Source organism: Mustela nigripes, chromosome 1 (assembly GCF_022355385.1).
Source record: "Mustela nigripes isolate SB6536 chromosome 1, MUSNIG.SB6536, whole genome shotgun sequence".
NCBI lineage: Eukaryota > Metazoa > Chordata > Mammalia > Carnivora > Mustelidae > Mustela > Mustela nigripes.
Window position 1 is genome coordinate 66,866,506 of NC_081557.1, and position 13,649 is coordinate 66,880,154.

The 13,649-nt window shown below is 44.6% G+C and overlaps 1 protein-coding gene across 1 annotated transcript in view; it reads left to right on the forward strand.

The window, feature by feature from the left end:
• Positions 1–13,649, forward strand: part of FAT3 (FAT atypical cadherin 3) — a 663,645-nt gene that overhangs the window by 527,650 nt on the left and 122,346 nt on the right. Inside the window, exons 5-6 of the mRNA XM_059412525.1 lie at positions 9,676–9,990; positions 12,364–12,574. Coding sequence (XP_059268508.1) covers positions 9,676–9,990; positions 12,364–12,574 — 526 coding nt within the window. The remainder of the gene's footprint in view (positions 1–9,675; positions 9,991–12,363; positions 12,575–13,649) is intronic.

The following is a 13,649-nucleotide window of genomic DNA, read 5'->3' on the forward strand; positions in this document are numbered from 1 at the left end:
CTGTCCTGAGATGCAAGGTTCCCACATGCATCCAACCAACAAATGTTTTTTGAGGACCCACTGTGTGCTAGTGTGGGCCAGCCCCTGGAATGGCTCACAGACTTATGGGAACCCACGCCCTGCAGAAGACAGGCCACAAGTGCTCACAAGGGGTCTCTGGGTGGATCGTGAGCAGATTTGTCCTGGGGGCCCCCCAATAATGTGACATCTTGGGACAAAGAGAGAGCGTGCAAAAATGAACAGCATGATTCAGTGACCCCAAGACCTAGGTTCCAGGGATCAGGATGCCCCTCTGGTTTGTGCTTTTAACTTTTCAGAGCAAACTTTCTAGAAAATAGTTTAGAGTAAACTCTCATCAGATTAACATCATCTGATCCCTGAAAGATTGCTAACCCGACCCCTCAGTGAATAGATTTTCTCGTTTCCATGCCTTTGTAACCAGCCTTCCTTATGTGAAAGGGAACACACCCCATTCTCTTCAGAAAGCTGCCTGGTGCCTCCTAGATTCACCTCTTCGCAGGACGCTACCTGCGTGCCTGCCCTTCCTACATCCTTCCTCCCTATCTTTTCTTACCTCCCTCACTCTGTACTTTTTCTCTCCTTTCCTGCGTCCTTCCTCTCATCTCTTCCTTCTTCCCTTGTTTCCTTTTTTTCCTCATTCCCTCCTTTTCCTTATTTCAAAGGAAGACTTTTCCCGTAAAAAACAAACCATTCCACGAAGATATTCAACTGAATACACCTCCTGAAGTACCTGACTTACTGGAAACTGGAAAGCGCAGGGACACGAATCTTCCACAGTCCAGAGAACATGTCCCTCAGCTGTACCTAGGCAGGATGGTGAGTGACTAGAGCGCCTCCAGATGATTTCTTAATGCCAACTGATAGGTCAAGTCAGAGAAATCACATGTAATAAAACCGAGGGCAGGTGGTATAAAACGGGCTTTTTATTTCTTTCCCTCAAAGGAAAATATGGGAGATAGTACAGGTTAATTTTAGCTCAATCATTTTTACCTTTCAGAAGGTTTATCTTCAAGAGCTGTTCCTCCTTCAAGACCTACCCTTAATTTAGTGTTTGTACATAGTTTCCTCTCCAGAAATGGAAGGAAACACTTGTCTTCCCAACAGTGCAGTCATCTGAGCCCACTAGCAGACAGGTCTGGATTCTGACCCCCACATGACTACTCAGTGCCGTGGTATACTTGAAGGAGGTCATTTCTCTGTTTCTCCCCTGGTAGGGAGGAGATAAAGCTGTTTTCAACTTCTCTACTTTCTTGAGAAGATTAAGTTTTTAATGTTTGGGAAACATTTTGAAGACGAAAGTAAACAGAGCCTCTCCTCTAAACACATCTCTTCTTTTTTAAAAGCATGTAGCATTTTGAAAAATACCGAAATTAAAACCTCTGCAATATTGAAATCACACAGCTGAGAAGTTATGAACACGAGGCATCACTTGAAGCTCAAAAGGCGGCTTGGAATTCTGGAGCCAATGTCTTGGAAAAATTAAGGTTATTGCCAGTAATACGATGTTGGTCTAAGAAGCTCATCTGTCTAGACCTGTTTCCTCATCTGTAAAGCGGGCGGAATGAACCAGAATGATGTCTAAACTCCCACTTACTTGTGAGTTCTCTTAGTGTCTAGTGACTCTGTGCTTTGCTGTGTGTAAGGGTAAGGAAAGCCAGTTTCTTTGCTCTGAGGCTCTTCAGTGCATATGAGAATGTTATAGGGAAAAGAAAATACTCAATAGTGGGTCCCCTTCCATCTGTTTGCCTACCCTTGATGATCAAGAATAGAGACATAGAGGGTAAGAGCATTGCTATCCACAACTGGTCTTGTGAGAAAAGCATGAAAATAGATAGGCATCCTCACTGGAATTAATTGTAACAGCCATAGCATCTAAAATCCTTTGCATAAAGAATGTGTCCTTTGCACCCAGTGACCGCCCTAGGCATACTGCTTTAAAATGTCATCAGAGCCAAGAGAAGGGTAACATTATTAGTAATTGATTACAGGCTTCATAACCTTTGTCCCATTATGGTGCACAAAGAAGATGATAATATTTGTACAAGACTGCCAGGTAAAGAGAAAGGCTAACCCCAGCCAGAGATGACCAGCCCCGGGGATCCAGCTCTGTAAGGTCACACTCATCTACCCAAGAGTTAAGAAGTTCAGTGTCACAGGATATCTGAAACCTACTTGTCACGTGGTTGGAAGCTCTGCCTTGGTCTAAATGGCTTTATCTTTAGATTTCTTCCTCACACCAATCTATGAGCTAGTTCCTGAGACTTTTCATAATGAGATGGAGGAGAGAAACATAAATCCCCTTTGAGCTTTGTCTTCTGCCTTAGAAGAATTTCAGGGGCAAAAAATAGCTCCTAGAAATCAGGAGACTCAGCATAAGGACGCAAAGTACTCGGGAAGAAGGGGTATTGCCAGGACGGGGAGAAAGTATGTGGCAGCGACGTGTGAACGTAGAGATACTTGGTATTTGGGGCGTGATCAGCCTAGACTGTGGGCAGATGGACTGGTAGGATAAGGGCTCTGTTTCGGGACTGCTGACGCCACCTGCACTGCAAAGAGGAAACCGTTGATGTCTTGCTAGGATGTGCTGAGGCCATTGGAAGGATGGATTGGAACACATTCAGAGGCAGGAGTGTAGCCACACCCGCGAGTTGGTGTAAGCATTTAGGGGACAGGCAGCAGAGGGTCGTGGTTGGGGGCACAGACCCTGGACTGGGTGGAATCTATTCTACTTCACCTTTCCCTGCCTGTCTATAACCTGTAGTTCGGGGATCATCCCCCCACCTTCCTTCCCCCGGGGCATGAGGACAAATGGGTTAGTGTCTGTAAGCACTTGGAAGAGTCCTGCCCAGAGGAACATCACTGAGTGCAGGATAAATAAGAGGTAACAGAGAAGCTGAAGCCCTCCCCTCCCCCTCCCCTCCTGCCTGGGCTCCTTTATCAGCGAGGAGGGGAGAGCAGATTTTGAGCGGGAACTGAGGGCTCAGAACTGTAGGAAAATAGCAGGAGACAGAACTGCGCTGAAGAAGTTTGCGTCTCAAGTCAGACAACCGAAGGAAGTCGCAGCTGCCGCCCAAGACCTGGTGGCAGTTTTTCAGCAGTTGAGAACAGGAAAGGTGCCAAAAGACCAAGGCCCGTCCAAGATGGTCCCAGTTTTCAAAGGAGGGAAAAGCTGGATTCTAGAAGCAGGGCTCCGAGCTCGGTGTTGATCTGGAGCCATGTTTGGAGAGGGAGTTTCAAACAGATGGTTAACAGATGCTTCTCCGGAGACTCTGCAGGGTGGGGAAAAGAGCATGAGCTGTGACGCCAAACTGACTTGGGTGCGAACCTGTGTTTTGTCACTTACTGGCTGAGTGGCCTTGCAAAAATTCCTCACTTAACTTCTGAGCCCCACTGTCTTACTAGCTGTAGAATCCAAGCGGCGATGTCTACCAGATTCCTGTAAAAAGTAGGGACAACGTAAATCACCACGCAAAGGACTGAGCAAAGCAGGCATACTGTTAAGTGAGAGCCCTGTAACCAAAGACGCGGCAGAACATAAGGTTTACAACAGAGCTCAGCAAATTCTTTATGTAGAGAGCCAAATAGTAACTATAGCATCTATTCTGGCTTTGGGACCCACAGTGTCTCTGCCTCAACCTTTGGACTCTTGTATTTATAGCAGGAGAGCAGCTCCAGGTTACATGTTAATGAGTGTGTGGCTGTATCCCAATAAAACTTTATTTATACAAACAGGCAGCCAGGTTTTGGCCTCGGGGCTATAGTTTGCCAATTCCCTGGTTTAGAACCGAACTGCCAGGGTTAAAACAATCTCTTCCACTTAAGAGCACTGTGACCCAGGACAAGTTCTTAAATTAAAGTTCTTTATCAAATAGGTGTAATCTATCTCATGAGACTGTTTGAACAATCAAAGGAATGAAAGGAAATAATGAAAGGAACCCAGCCATCGTGTTGCAAGGAAGCATAGGCTCAGCCCCAGCTGTGGTCCCAGCAGTGGCTAGTGTCAACCAATAGACATGTCCAGTGACCTACAGACCCAGCTCCCTGGGACTGCAGTTGCTTATGAGAGACCCCAAGTAAGAACATCCCCGTTCAGCCCTAGAAGCCAGGAGAGATAAATAAATTATTATGGGTTAGTTAAGCCCCTGAGTTTTGGGTTACACAGCAGCAGATTATCAAGACAAGGTGCAAGAGAAATTTGACTTTTTCTGTATAGTTACAAAAGGTAAACCTGGTCTTTGGGAAGCGACAGGCAGTCTGGGCTAATGACAGGCAGCTAGATTCAGGTTCAGTATTAGAAAGAGCTTTGGGAACAATGAACCTGTCAAACAAACCAATAGACCGCTTCCTAAGGCAGTGAGTGTGTCTTATTGAAAGCATGTAAACTGAGGCCAGTTCATGGTCTCAGAATATTATAGAAGGTCCAGAATATTATAGAAGATTTGGGGCAAGCAAGAAAGGTGAATTTAGTATGAATCCAGAATTTTTGTTGGGTGGTTTGTTGGTTGGTGTTATCTCCCAATTTCCCTCGAAAAGTTAAACTGCCGTGTAACTACATGGCACTGGATGAAAACTTCATTTGTTGAATGAATATTTGTTGAATACTTGCGTGCCAGGAATTCATGGGTGAACAAAATAGACGAATGCCAATGCACATGGAGCTCATATTCTAATAAAGGAAGACATTCAATAAATATGATTGTGAGTTAAATATATGTCTGATAATGAGAAAATGTCAAGGATAAGATCCAAAGTATAGGAAGAAGGATATGTGATCCCTGAAGAGAGGTTTACAATGCCAAGTGTAACGGCCTGGAAATAGCCATTTATGATTAATTAATAGTTAAGGAGAATGTCAGAATTGGACTTTCCATTTTAGAAATATTTAATATATTTTCAGATACTTTCAATAATCCCCAGGGACAAGGTAGTGGACAAGACCCAAGGTCTCCACACTCAGACAGCATCCATACTTCTATTCTACTGTAGGGAAAGAGACCATAAATACAAAAACATCAGGAAATTTCAGTGAGTAAGAAGCGTGGCTTTCACCAGCTGCCTTGAATCCAGAATTCTCCATGTCCATCCATTTTTGGTCTTATAAAGCTTTTGCATCTTCCAGAGATAGACATATAAACATGTTCCTCTTTGTGGTTTTATCGTTATAATCCACTGGGGTGTGTTGATTTCCTCTGGTTCTACCTGATAATCACAGACCCCAAGGACACCACAGGAAAATGAAATGGATTGGACTGTACTTTCAGTGGAACTGCTTGCGTTGTGGTTCCTTTTGTTAGGTGCTCGCTGTAACCACCTAAAGAAATGAGTCTTTCAGGCTTTGATTAATTGCCAAACCACTGATTATTGATCATTGATGAGAACAGAAAATCCAGGTTAGGATGGCTTGGTATTCCCCTGTTGCATTGTGGCAGAGCAAGAGGGGAGAGTTTTCTAAACAATAGAATTCATCGTTAATGAAAAATGGCTCAGTGGAGAGATGGTGGGGACTTATGTTAGTTTTGCTTTGGTCCCCGGTGCTGCTACTCCTTTTCCACAGAGACTGATTCCAGCTAGTGGGCTGAGCCCTAAGGCAACACGGAAAAATAAAGTCTAAAAAGCTGATGGAATCATTGATGATTGATATTCCAGGTACAAACAGAGCTGGACACATGAGTGGGTCTAGAGAAATAAAAAATGGAAATGAAGACTCTGAGGTCAGAAATGACGTAGTCATTGAGCAAGCATTTACTGAGAGTACACTAGGTTACAGCAAGGATGAAAAAGTCAAGGTCCCTGCCTCTGAGCCTGTTGAAAGAGCCAAAACACATGAATAGATCACTTCAGTAGATTGTAGATAAGTGTCTGCAATGACCAGCACAGTTTGAGAAGTGGCTAGAAATCACTATGAGTAATCATGGGATTGGTGATGTGCTCGTGATGTCCGGTGGGTATGAAAGTTGTACTAGCTCTGTCTAACCCCCATTCCTAGATTCATAAAGCAAGAAACACTTAGGGATTGTATGTTATCCATCTCTTCATTGTTTTTACAGATGAAGAAACAGAGACTTTTCAGTGTCTGAATGTTTCCTCCACTTATTATCATAAGGAAGAGTTTTAGATAAATTAATTCTTAATTTCATTTAACAACATTTATTTGACGTGGGGCTGCATAGGGTACCAGAACATAACAATGAATAAGAGACAATCCCTGACCTAGGGTTGTTCTGGAAGGCTTGAGTGGAGACTGACAAGCGTACAGACACTGGAAAACACAGATGATAATTACTATGTCCTGGAGTTATGCACACAGTGGAGTGGGAACATGGTGAGGGTGCCTCCATCTGTCCGCCAGAGGCAGGATTGACTTCGGAGAAGGAGTGTTGGAACTGAAGCTTCTAGAATGAGTCACGCATATTCCCAAGAGAAGGCATTCCGTGCAGACAGTCAGCTGTACAGAGGAATGGGGATGTTAAGAACATGGCATACTCAGAACCTCCCAGGCTCACAGTGTAACCGGGCACAGAGGCTGGAAAGGGATGGATAAGGCACAGTAATAAGTAAGTCTGGCCAGATCCTTGTCTTCAAGGAGCCCCGGAAGGGTGTCATCCAAGGTCAGTGACATGATCAGATTTTTAAGGAAGAAATAACTTTACAACAAAGATGAAGGTTGGAGACAGGGAGACCAGGAGGCTACTGCAGCAGTCCAAGCAGGGTGCACAACAGGTCTATTCTGCGGCAGTGTGTCAGAAAATGTGCACCTGCTGGCCTCCCAAGCTCAGCTGGATGTGGAGAGCAAGAACAGGACTCTAGAAAGGACTCTCGGTGGATGCCCGGGGTTCTGGGACAAACGAGCGTGGAAGTAGGTGGGGGGTGTCCTTCACAGAGAAGCAAAACAGGAGAGGGGGGAGGTTTGAAGGTAATGCTTTCAGTCTGTAACATGAGAGGTCCAGAGAATAGATTGCTGGCATATAGTTGGACATACTGGTCAGCTATGGAGAATAAGCCTCCGGCACAGGCACAGGCACACACGTTGAAGAAGGATCAGCTACAGCGGGTGCTGGAAGCCATGGATAAGACGGAGGAGCTCCAGGCCAGAAGGCCGGAAAGGCAGCTGGGCTCTGTTGTAAAAAGGGCCTCGAATGGTCTCTGCCAGTTTTATAAGGCGAGTCTGCTTTGGCTGAAGAGGTTGCCCAAGTAAGACCAGAGTTAGAGTCTGATTCAGTAAATAAGCCTTTGTGGCGCACGTTCGACCTGCGTGGCTTGACGCAGGAGTGAGAGCAGCGAGCAGACCAGGCAAAGTCTGTTTTGCCCGTACACAGCTTATCAGCCCAGACGAAGAAGATTGTATTTATTTACTTTCCAAAAGAGCGCGACAAAAGAAAAGTATAGGGTAATGTAAAGCGTACGCTTCAGGAAGGGATGCGAGGGGGGCAGGAGGATGGCGCTTGGTCTGTGGGCTCAGAGAAGGCACCCCTGAAGAAATGACATTTCAGCTGGACCTCGGGGATGAGGAGGCAAGACGGAGGGGAAGGGACGGGAAGAGCACTCCAGCAAGAGAGGGCGGGGTGTGCAAAAGCCCTAGAGGGAAGAGCTGTTGCTCCCTGGAGGACCCAAGGATGCCTTTGTGGACTGAGAGAGCAAGACAGCGGGGTGCTTGAGGTGAGATGAGGTTGTGGGGACCCACCTTTCCCTGCTAAGCAGACATCTGGAACACCTGGGTGTATAAATCCAGCTCTACCCCAAAAGAAAGCATTCTTTAAAAGTATTTTAGGTACTTGTTATAGAAAGAGAGAGTGAGAGACAGAGCACAAGGGGAGTGAGGGGCAGAGAGAGAAGCAGACTCGATCTGAGGCTCGATCTGGGCCTCAATCCCGGGACTCTGAGATAATAACCAGCATCGAAGCAGATTCTTAACCGACTGAGCCACCCAGGCGCCCCCAAAAGAAACCATTTTTACAGCAGCAGGATCCTTGAGTGAGTGGTGAACTGCAGGCAGGAGGGCCTCTGCTTTCCTTGGCAGCCACGTGGCCCTGAACCAGCCCCAGGGCCCCGTCTCGAGCCCACTGCAGGGGATTTCTTGAGACGCTATGAGGAGGTGATTTTGTGCACAGTGAAGACCGCAAGAGCTGTCTGGCGTCGGAAGGAGGCTGTTCAAGGAGGAAAGAGAGGCAGGGAAGTGGAGCGGCCAAGAAATCAATGTGTTTTGGTCAACACGGCTCACCTGGGAGTGTAACATTTAGAGCTCAGCGTGTCCGGGAAAATCTCAGGAGTCAAAATCAAGCGCTGGCACATAGTGGTCCCAACGTGATCTTTTGTGAAACATAACAAACCAATTGGGAAAATAACTTTAGAAGGAAACTTGATTGATTTCTCAAAGAAAGCAAGAACTCCTATGAAAATTTATCTTAAGTCTATTAAAGCCGTTCTCCTAGGCGGCTTGCAAGAAGAGAAACTGAACTACACTGCAGTTCCATTTTGCAAAAAGCCTTTAATTTGTTTTTGCACGTTTCTGGCCTTTGTTTCCATTATTCCTGTCAGGTTGCTTTATTAGGTGAAAAACTGGATGACCAGGTGCTGTAGTTTACTGCTGTTTTTCTCCTTTTGGTGCCGAGTACGTCTTCATGTTCCTTCCAGCCTCCAAATATGTATTTTGTAGGAATAAGCTGTCTTATTCTAGGTAATGATTTAAAGAAGAAACACAGGTTCTTCCAGGTTTGTGGTCACACAGAACATTAAGATTTGCCAAAAACTTAATATCTGGCTTTGACTCTTGGTAACAAGAGGGGCCTTTGAGGCTTTGTTTACTCATCTCTCAAATAGGAACAAGTAAACCTCCACTTAGTGAAGAAGGTGTTTTGGAAAGTGAGTGATACAACGTATGCAAGAGTGCTTTATGAACAGTGTCCCCATCCCCACGTACAAGTATTTCTATGATAGTAATTATTATCACTATGACCAAGAAGAAGATGACCAAGACACCACGTCTCCTTTTCATTTCTCTCCTCTCTCTCAGTTTTCCCAGACACTCGTAAGAATAGCACCTCAGAGATGCAGAAAGAAGTGTCCATCCCCCTCAAGTTTCCCAGAGAGGAAAAGCCATTATTTTGTTACTATTAAAAAAAAATGTATTATAACTGTTAAATGTACTTACGATGAGCCATCAAAATTATGAAGCATATATTTCGGTTTTCCTTTTGTATAGTGGCAGTGCAAAACTCACAAATTTTCCATGAAATTGGAAGATGGTGATATCATTGTCCAAGAATTAGAAGAAATGCCCATTGGTTAACATGTACTAATGATGATACGGTTTTTTGTGTCTGTCGAGGGTCATACTTCATGACCATAAGCTTATATAAGCTAGTACGTTTTGTAAAGTCAGTCTTATTTTCCTCTCCCTCTCCACTCCACAGCACAATGAGAACTCTGCTTTCCTCCCACCGTTTCAGCAAGGATTTCCATTACTGGATGTAGAACAGTCCCTGCTTTTATAGATGAACTATGAAAAGTTATACATTGACTATGAACGACAGGAATAAGAAAAGTTGAGCTGCCCTAAGGCACAGAAGAGGCCTTTTGTGGGCAGCCGGAGGGAGGAGTGGCAAGAAAGGGTTTTCTCCATTCTGATTGCAAAATGCTTTCTCTTTCAAAACTCAGGTGACCGTGACAGATGGCGGTTCCTCTCCAAAACAGTCCACAATTTGGGTGGTGGTTCAGGTTTTGGATGAAAATGACAATAAACCACAGTTCCCAGAGAAGGTCTACCAGATCAAGCTGCCAGAACGTGACCGGAAAAAAAGGGGAGAACCCATTTATAGGGCTTTTGCGTTTGACAGAGATGAAGGCCCCAATGCAGAAATCTCCTACAGTATCGTGGATGGGAATGATGATGGAAAGTTTTTTATTGACCCTAAAACTGGCATGGTTTCTTCCAGAAAGCAGTTTACAGCAGGGAGTTATGACATCCTAACGGTAAGATCTTTCTGAACCTCAGTAATATTCATGGGAAGGGGGGACTTTCTTTCTTCCTCATGTATATGCATTTGAGTAATAAATCTTTAGAGTGAGAAGTACAGCCACATGGCTGTGGAAGACTACTACTTTCTCCTTCAGTGAAATTTTTAAATAATGAGACCATTTCCTTCGGTTGTGTCCTATCAGCAAACCTCCTCCATCTCCAGTACACAGCCTGCCCCGTCACATACTCAGCCACACTTCCTACAGCCTTAAACCATTGTAAGGTACTCAGCATAGATGAAAATTGAGGGTAGGGGAACACGAGAGTGACATGTTACACCTACCACCCAACATATCATTCACTTCCCAAAGAAAACAACTCTTGTAATCATTGACAGTGTAATAGGACATGAATTTAGCCGAGAAAATTGAGACACGAATCTTAGCTATGCTTATTCTACATAAGCTGCCAAAGTGAAAAAACTTAAGTAAGAAATGACTACATTCTTCATTGTTAGAGAATTTTTTTTAAAAAATGAGCACTATCTCAAATAGAGACTTAGAATTCCTGTATCTAAAAGTACCACCTGCTCTCACCACCCCCCAACACTTTAGAAAGGTAGCATCTAGGCCAGAAAGGGGATGGATCATCCTTATGAGTGATGGGTCCTTGCCAGTGTCCCAACAGCTGTCAAGAGTCAGCTCCATCTGCCATCCTTCTCTTAGTTTGTAGCCTTCTCTGTTGTATAGAGTCAGTCCTGTATTATTTTAAAGGATGGTCTGAGTTCCTTAATTTGTCTTTACCGTCTTATGGTCTGGACTTGGGTTTCTTTCCCTGCTCAATAACCTATCTAGAACTGTGGGCAGAGAAAAGAAGATAACAGAGAAGTGACCCTCTTTCTACCATTAGCAGCTCTGATGTAATGTGTGTTACTCTAGTTGTGTGACAATGGGAGACTTTGAAGACTGGATGGACAAACTGTAGTGGATACTGTTTGTGCCCCCGCCAGATCCCCATAGGCTGGTGCAGCTATGCCCCAACTGCTGTAGAGTGTTGGCTGCTAAGGGCTCATATTTTCCCCCTTCTAGAGAGAATCATCCTTGGCTGACCTTCTTGACCCAGGAGGTTACACACTCCCATCCCAGGCCAGCAGCCCATAGCCAATGACTAAGTGGTACAAAAAGCGGACCCCTTGCCTCCAGGTGGATTCAACCCAGCAGTACAACTGAGGATTCAGAACCCCCCATGGGATCAGGCTGAGGTTAAACTTCAGCTGAGACCACACCTATGTTTACCTTCTTTCTCCTGTTCATCCTGCTTCATTCAGTGCCTTTGTCCCAAGAACACTTCCACCCAAAACAATTTGTACTCAAATCCCTGTCTCAGACCCTGCTCCTAGGAAACCTGACCTAAGAAGACATAAATCCTCGTAGGTCTTCTGTCCCACAGGAAATTTCTGGGGCAAAGTGGTTGTCATGATTCCATGGCATTTGGGTGCTGTGAATTGTCACTGTTTTTAAAGGCTGTAACAAGTGACCATGCACTTGTACGTGTTATTTTTAAGATGTGATATTTTAAAATCCTTTTTTTTTTTTTAATGTATTGATTTTTAAAAATTTTCTGTCCGTGGTTTTTGCTTGTTGAACTTGAACCGTCATTGAAGTCCAGGTCAACATAGCAGTTCACCCTGCACAGCTGAGTGGGCAGAACTGCTTTCTTCAGTGCTTATATAAGACCATAGGGAAGAGTCATTAAAACCCTCCTCCCCATCCCGCTGTCTCCAGGAACCCATGCTTTCACCAAAAGAGTTGTTTGCCCCTTCAGAGTTGGCCTATCTGAGGGGCTTCCAAGGCAGTGTGAGCAAAGCTGCTGCCTTTCCCACACCTATCCCCTCACCTTCCTCGGATTCTGAGTGAACACAGTGCTTTCCCCAGAATAAAGCAGAAGGAAGGAGCCGCACAACACGACCACACACATTCTCATCCACACTTAAGGATTCACGGCGCACTTTATTCCCTTTCAAGCATCACCACCAGAGGTACAAGGAATCAAATGAGCTATTCCTACTTATGTGACTATCAGTCATGCCCATAAAACACTACAAATGGTAAGTGCATCTTCTGTTTTTCAAGTTTTCCACATCTGTAAAGTTGGTGGTGGTTCAGATCACCTTCCAGTGAATGTGGTATGGGACCCCCCCCCAACATGACTCAGTTGTGTCCCCTGATTCCTGAGCACATTCTCCCCAGACTCTGCCATCCTTTCCCCTTGCGGACACCGTGATGAGGAGGGATTCTTGGGCCCACGATGGATGAGGGACAGACCCCAATTTCCACAGGGATCTGAGCTCTAAGACCTCTTTCTATGTTCTCTCCATATGTGAGTAGATAAAGGCAGTGGACAATGGGCGCCCACAGAAATCCTCCACGGCCCGCCTCCACATTGAATGGATTAAGAAACCACCCCCTTCACCTATACCGCTGACTTTTGACGAGCCGTTTTATAACTTCACAGTCATGGAAAGCGATAGAGTCACCGAGATTGTAGGGGTGGTGTCTGTGCAGCCAGCTAACACCCCTCTGTGGTTTGACATAGTTGGTAAGTTCGAGTCCTCCAGAGCAGTAATGGGCAATGTAATCACGGACTGGAGTAACTAGCCAAAAAAAATGCAAAAAATACCAAGAAATACAAAAAATACAAAAATAAAAAAACAACCCACTAACAATTAGTGCTAAGATGAAAAGATGTATAGTGCTGGAATGCAAAAGAGCCAGTAAAATGAATAATCGACCTGTGCTTTCTTTCCAACTCTGTAGCTAAGCTGAACAGAAAGTGCTCTTTGGCTGGATTTTCCATAGTATGTTATTTACTGCAATCTTAATGTCTTTCTGTGTGTCATTTAAATTCTATTGTCACACTTGGCTAATCTCATTTCTAAATGTATTGATGGTACTAGACTTGCTGTCCTTCATTTCTCTCTTTTCTTCACCTTTTTTCTGCATTCTGTTCTTTTTTTTTTTTCTGCTCCCGACTGCCCTGCTTCAAGGTGGCAAGCATGCTCGAGAGATGTTCTATATTCTACAGACAGCTTGTGGGCAGAACTGTTCAACAGAAGGTACCCTTAGTGCACACACATTTGCTAAAATACAGCTATCCAATCTGCCTTTTACGGTTTTTTTTTTAAAGCAAATTAAATTACATCTTTCATAACTGCCTATGACAGGCTCAAGGGCAGCCCACAGATTTCATACAATGCCTCTAACAACTATTGCATTACTCGAATCCACTGACTCCTTTGTTTGAGGTTTGATGGGGTTTGGATTTGGGGGAGGGGTGGTTTTGATTTACTTAAAAAATTATTTTTTTCTCTGCTTTTGAGGTATATGGGCTTTTGGTTGTTTTGTTTCTATCATTTGGTAGGTTGGGTTATGTGATGGGGCCTTTTCCAATTGGAAAAAAGAATTAAAATTTTTCCCAACACCTCTATTTTGCAGCAGTAGTGCCATTCATAGACCTAAAAGCTCCACCAAGAGGGTCCCTGGCTGCTGTCCACAAAAGGAAAGGCAGGAAATGGAACCTAGATATATAGCCAGTGAGCGCTTCCTACGAGAACGGAATAGAGAAAGCAGATGGAAGCGTGCAGAACAGACCGTGGGAGCCAACCTTTACATTC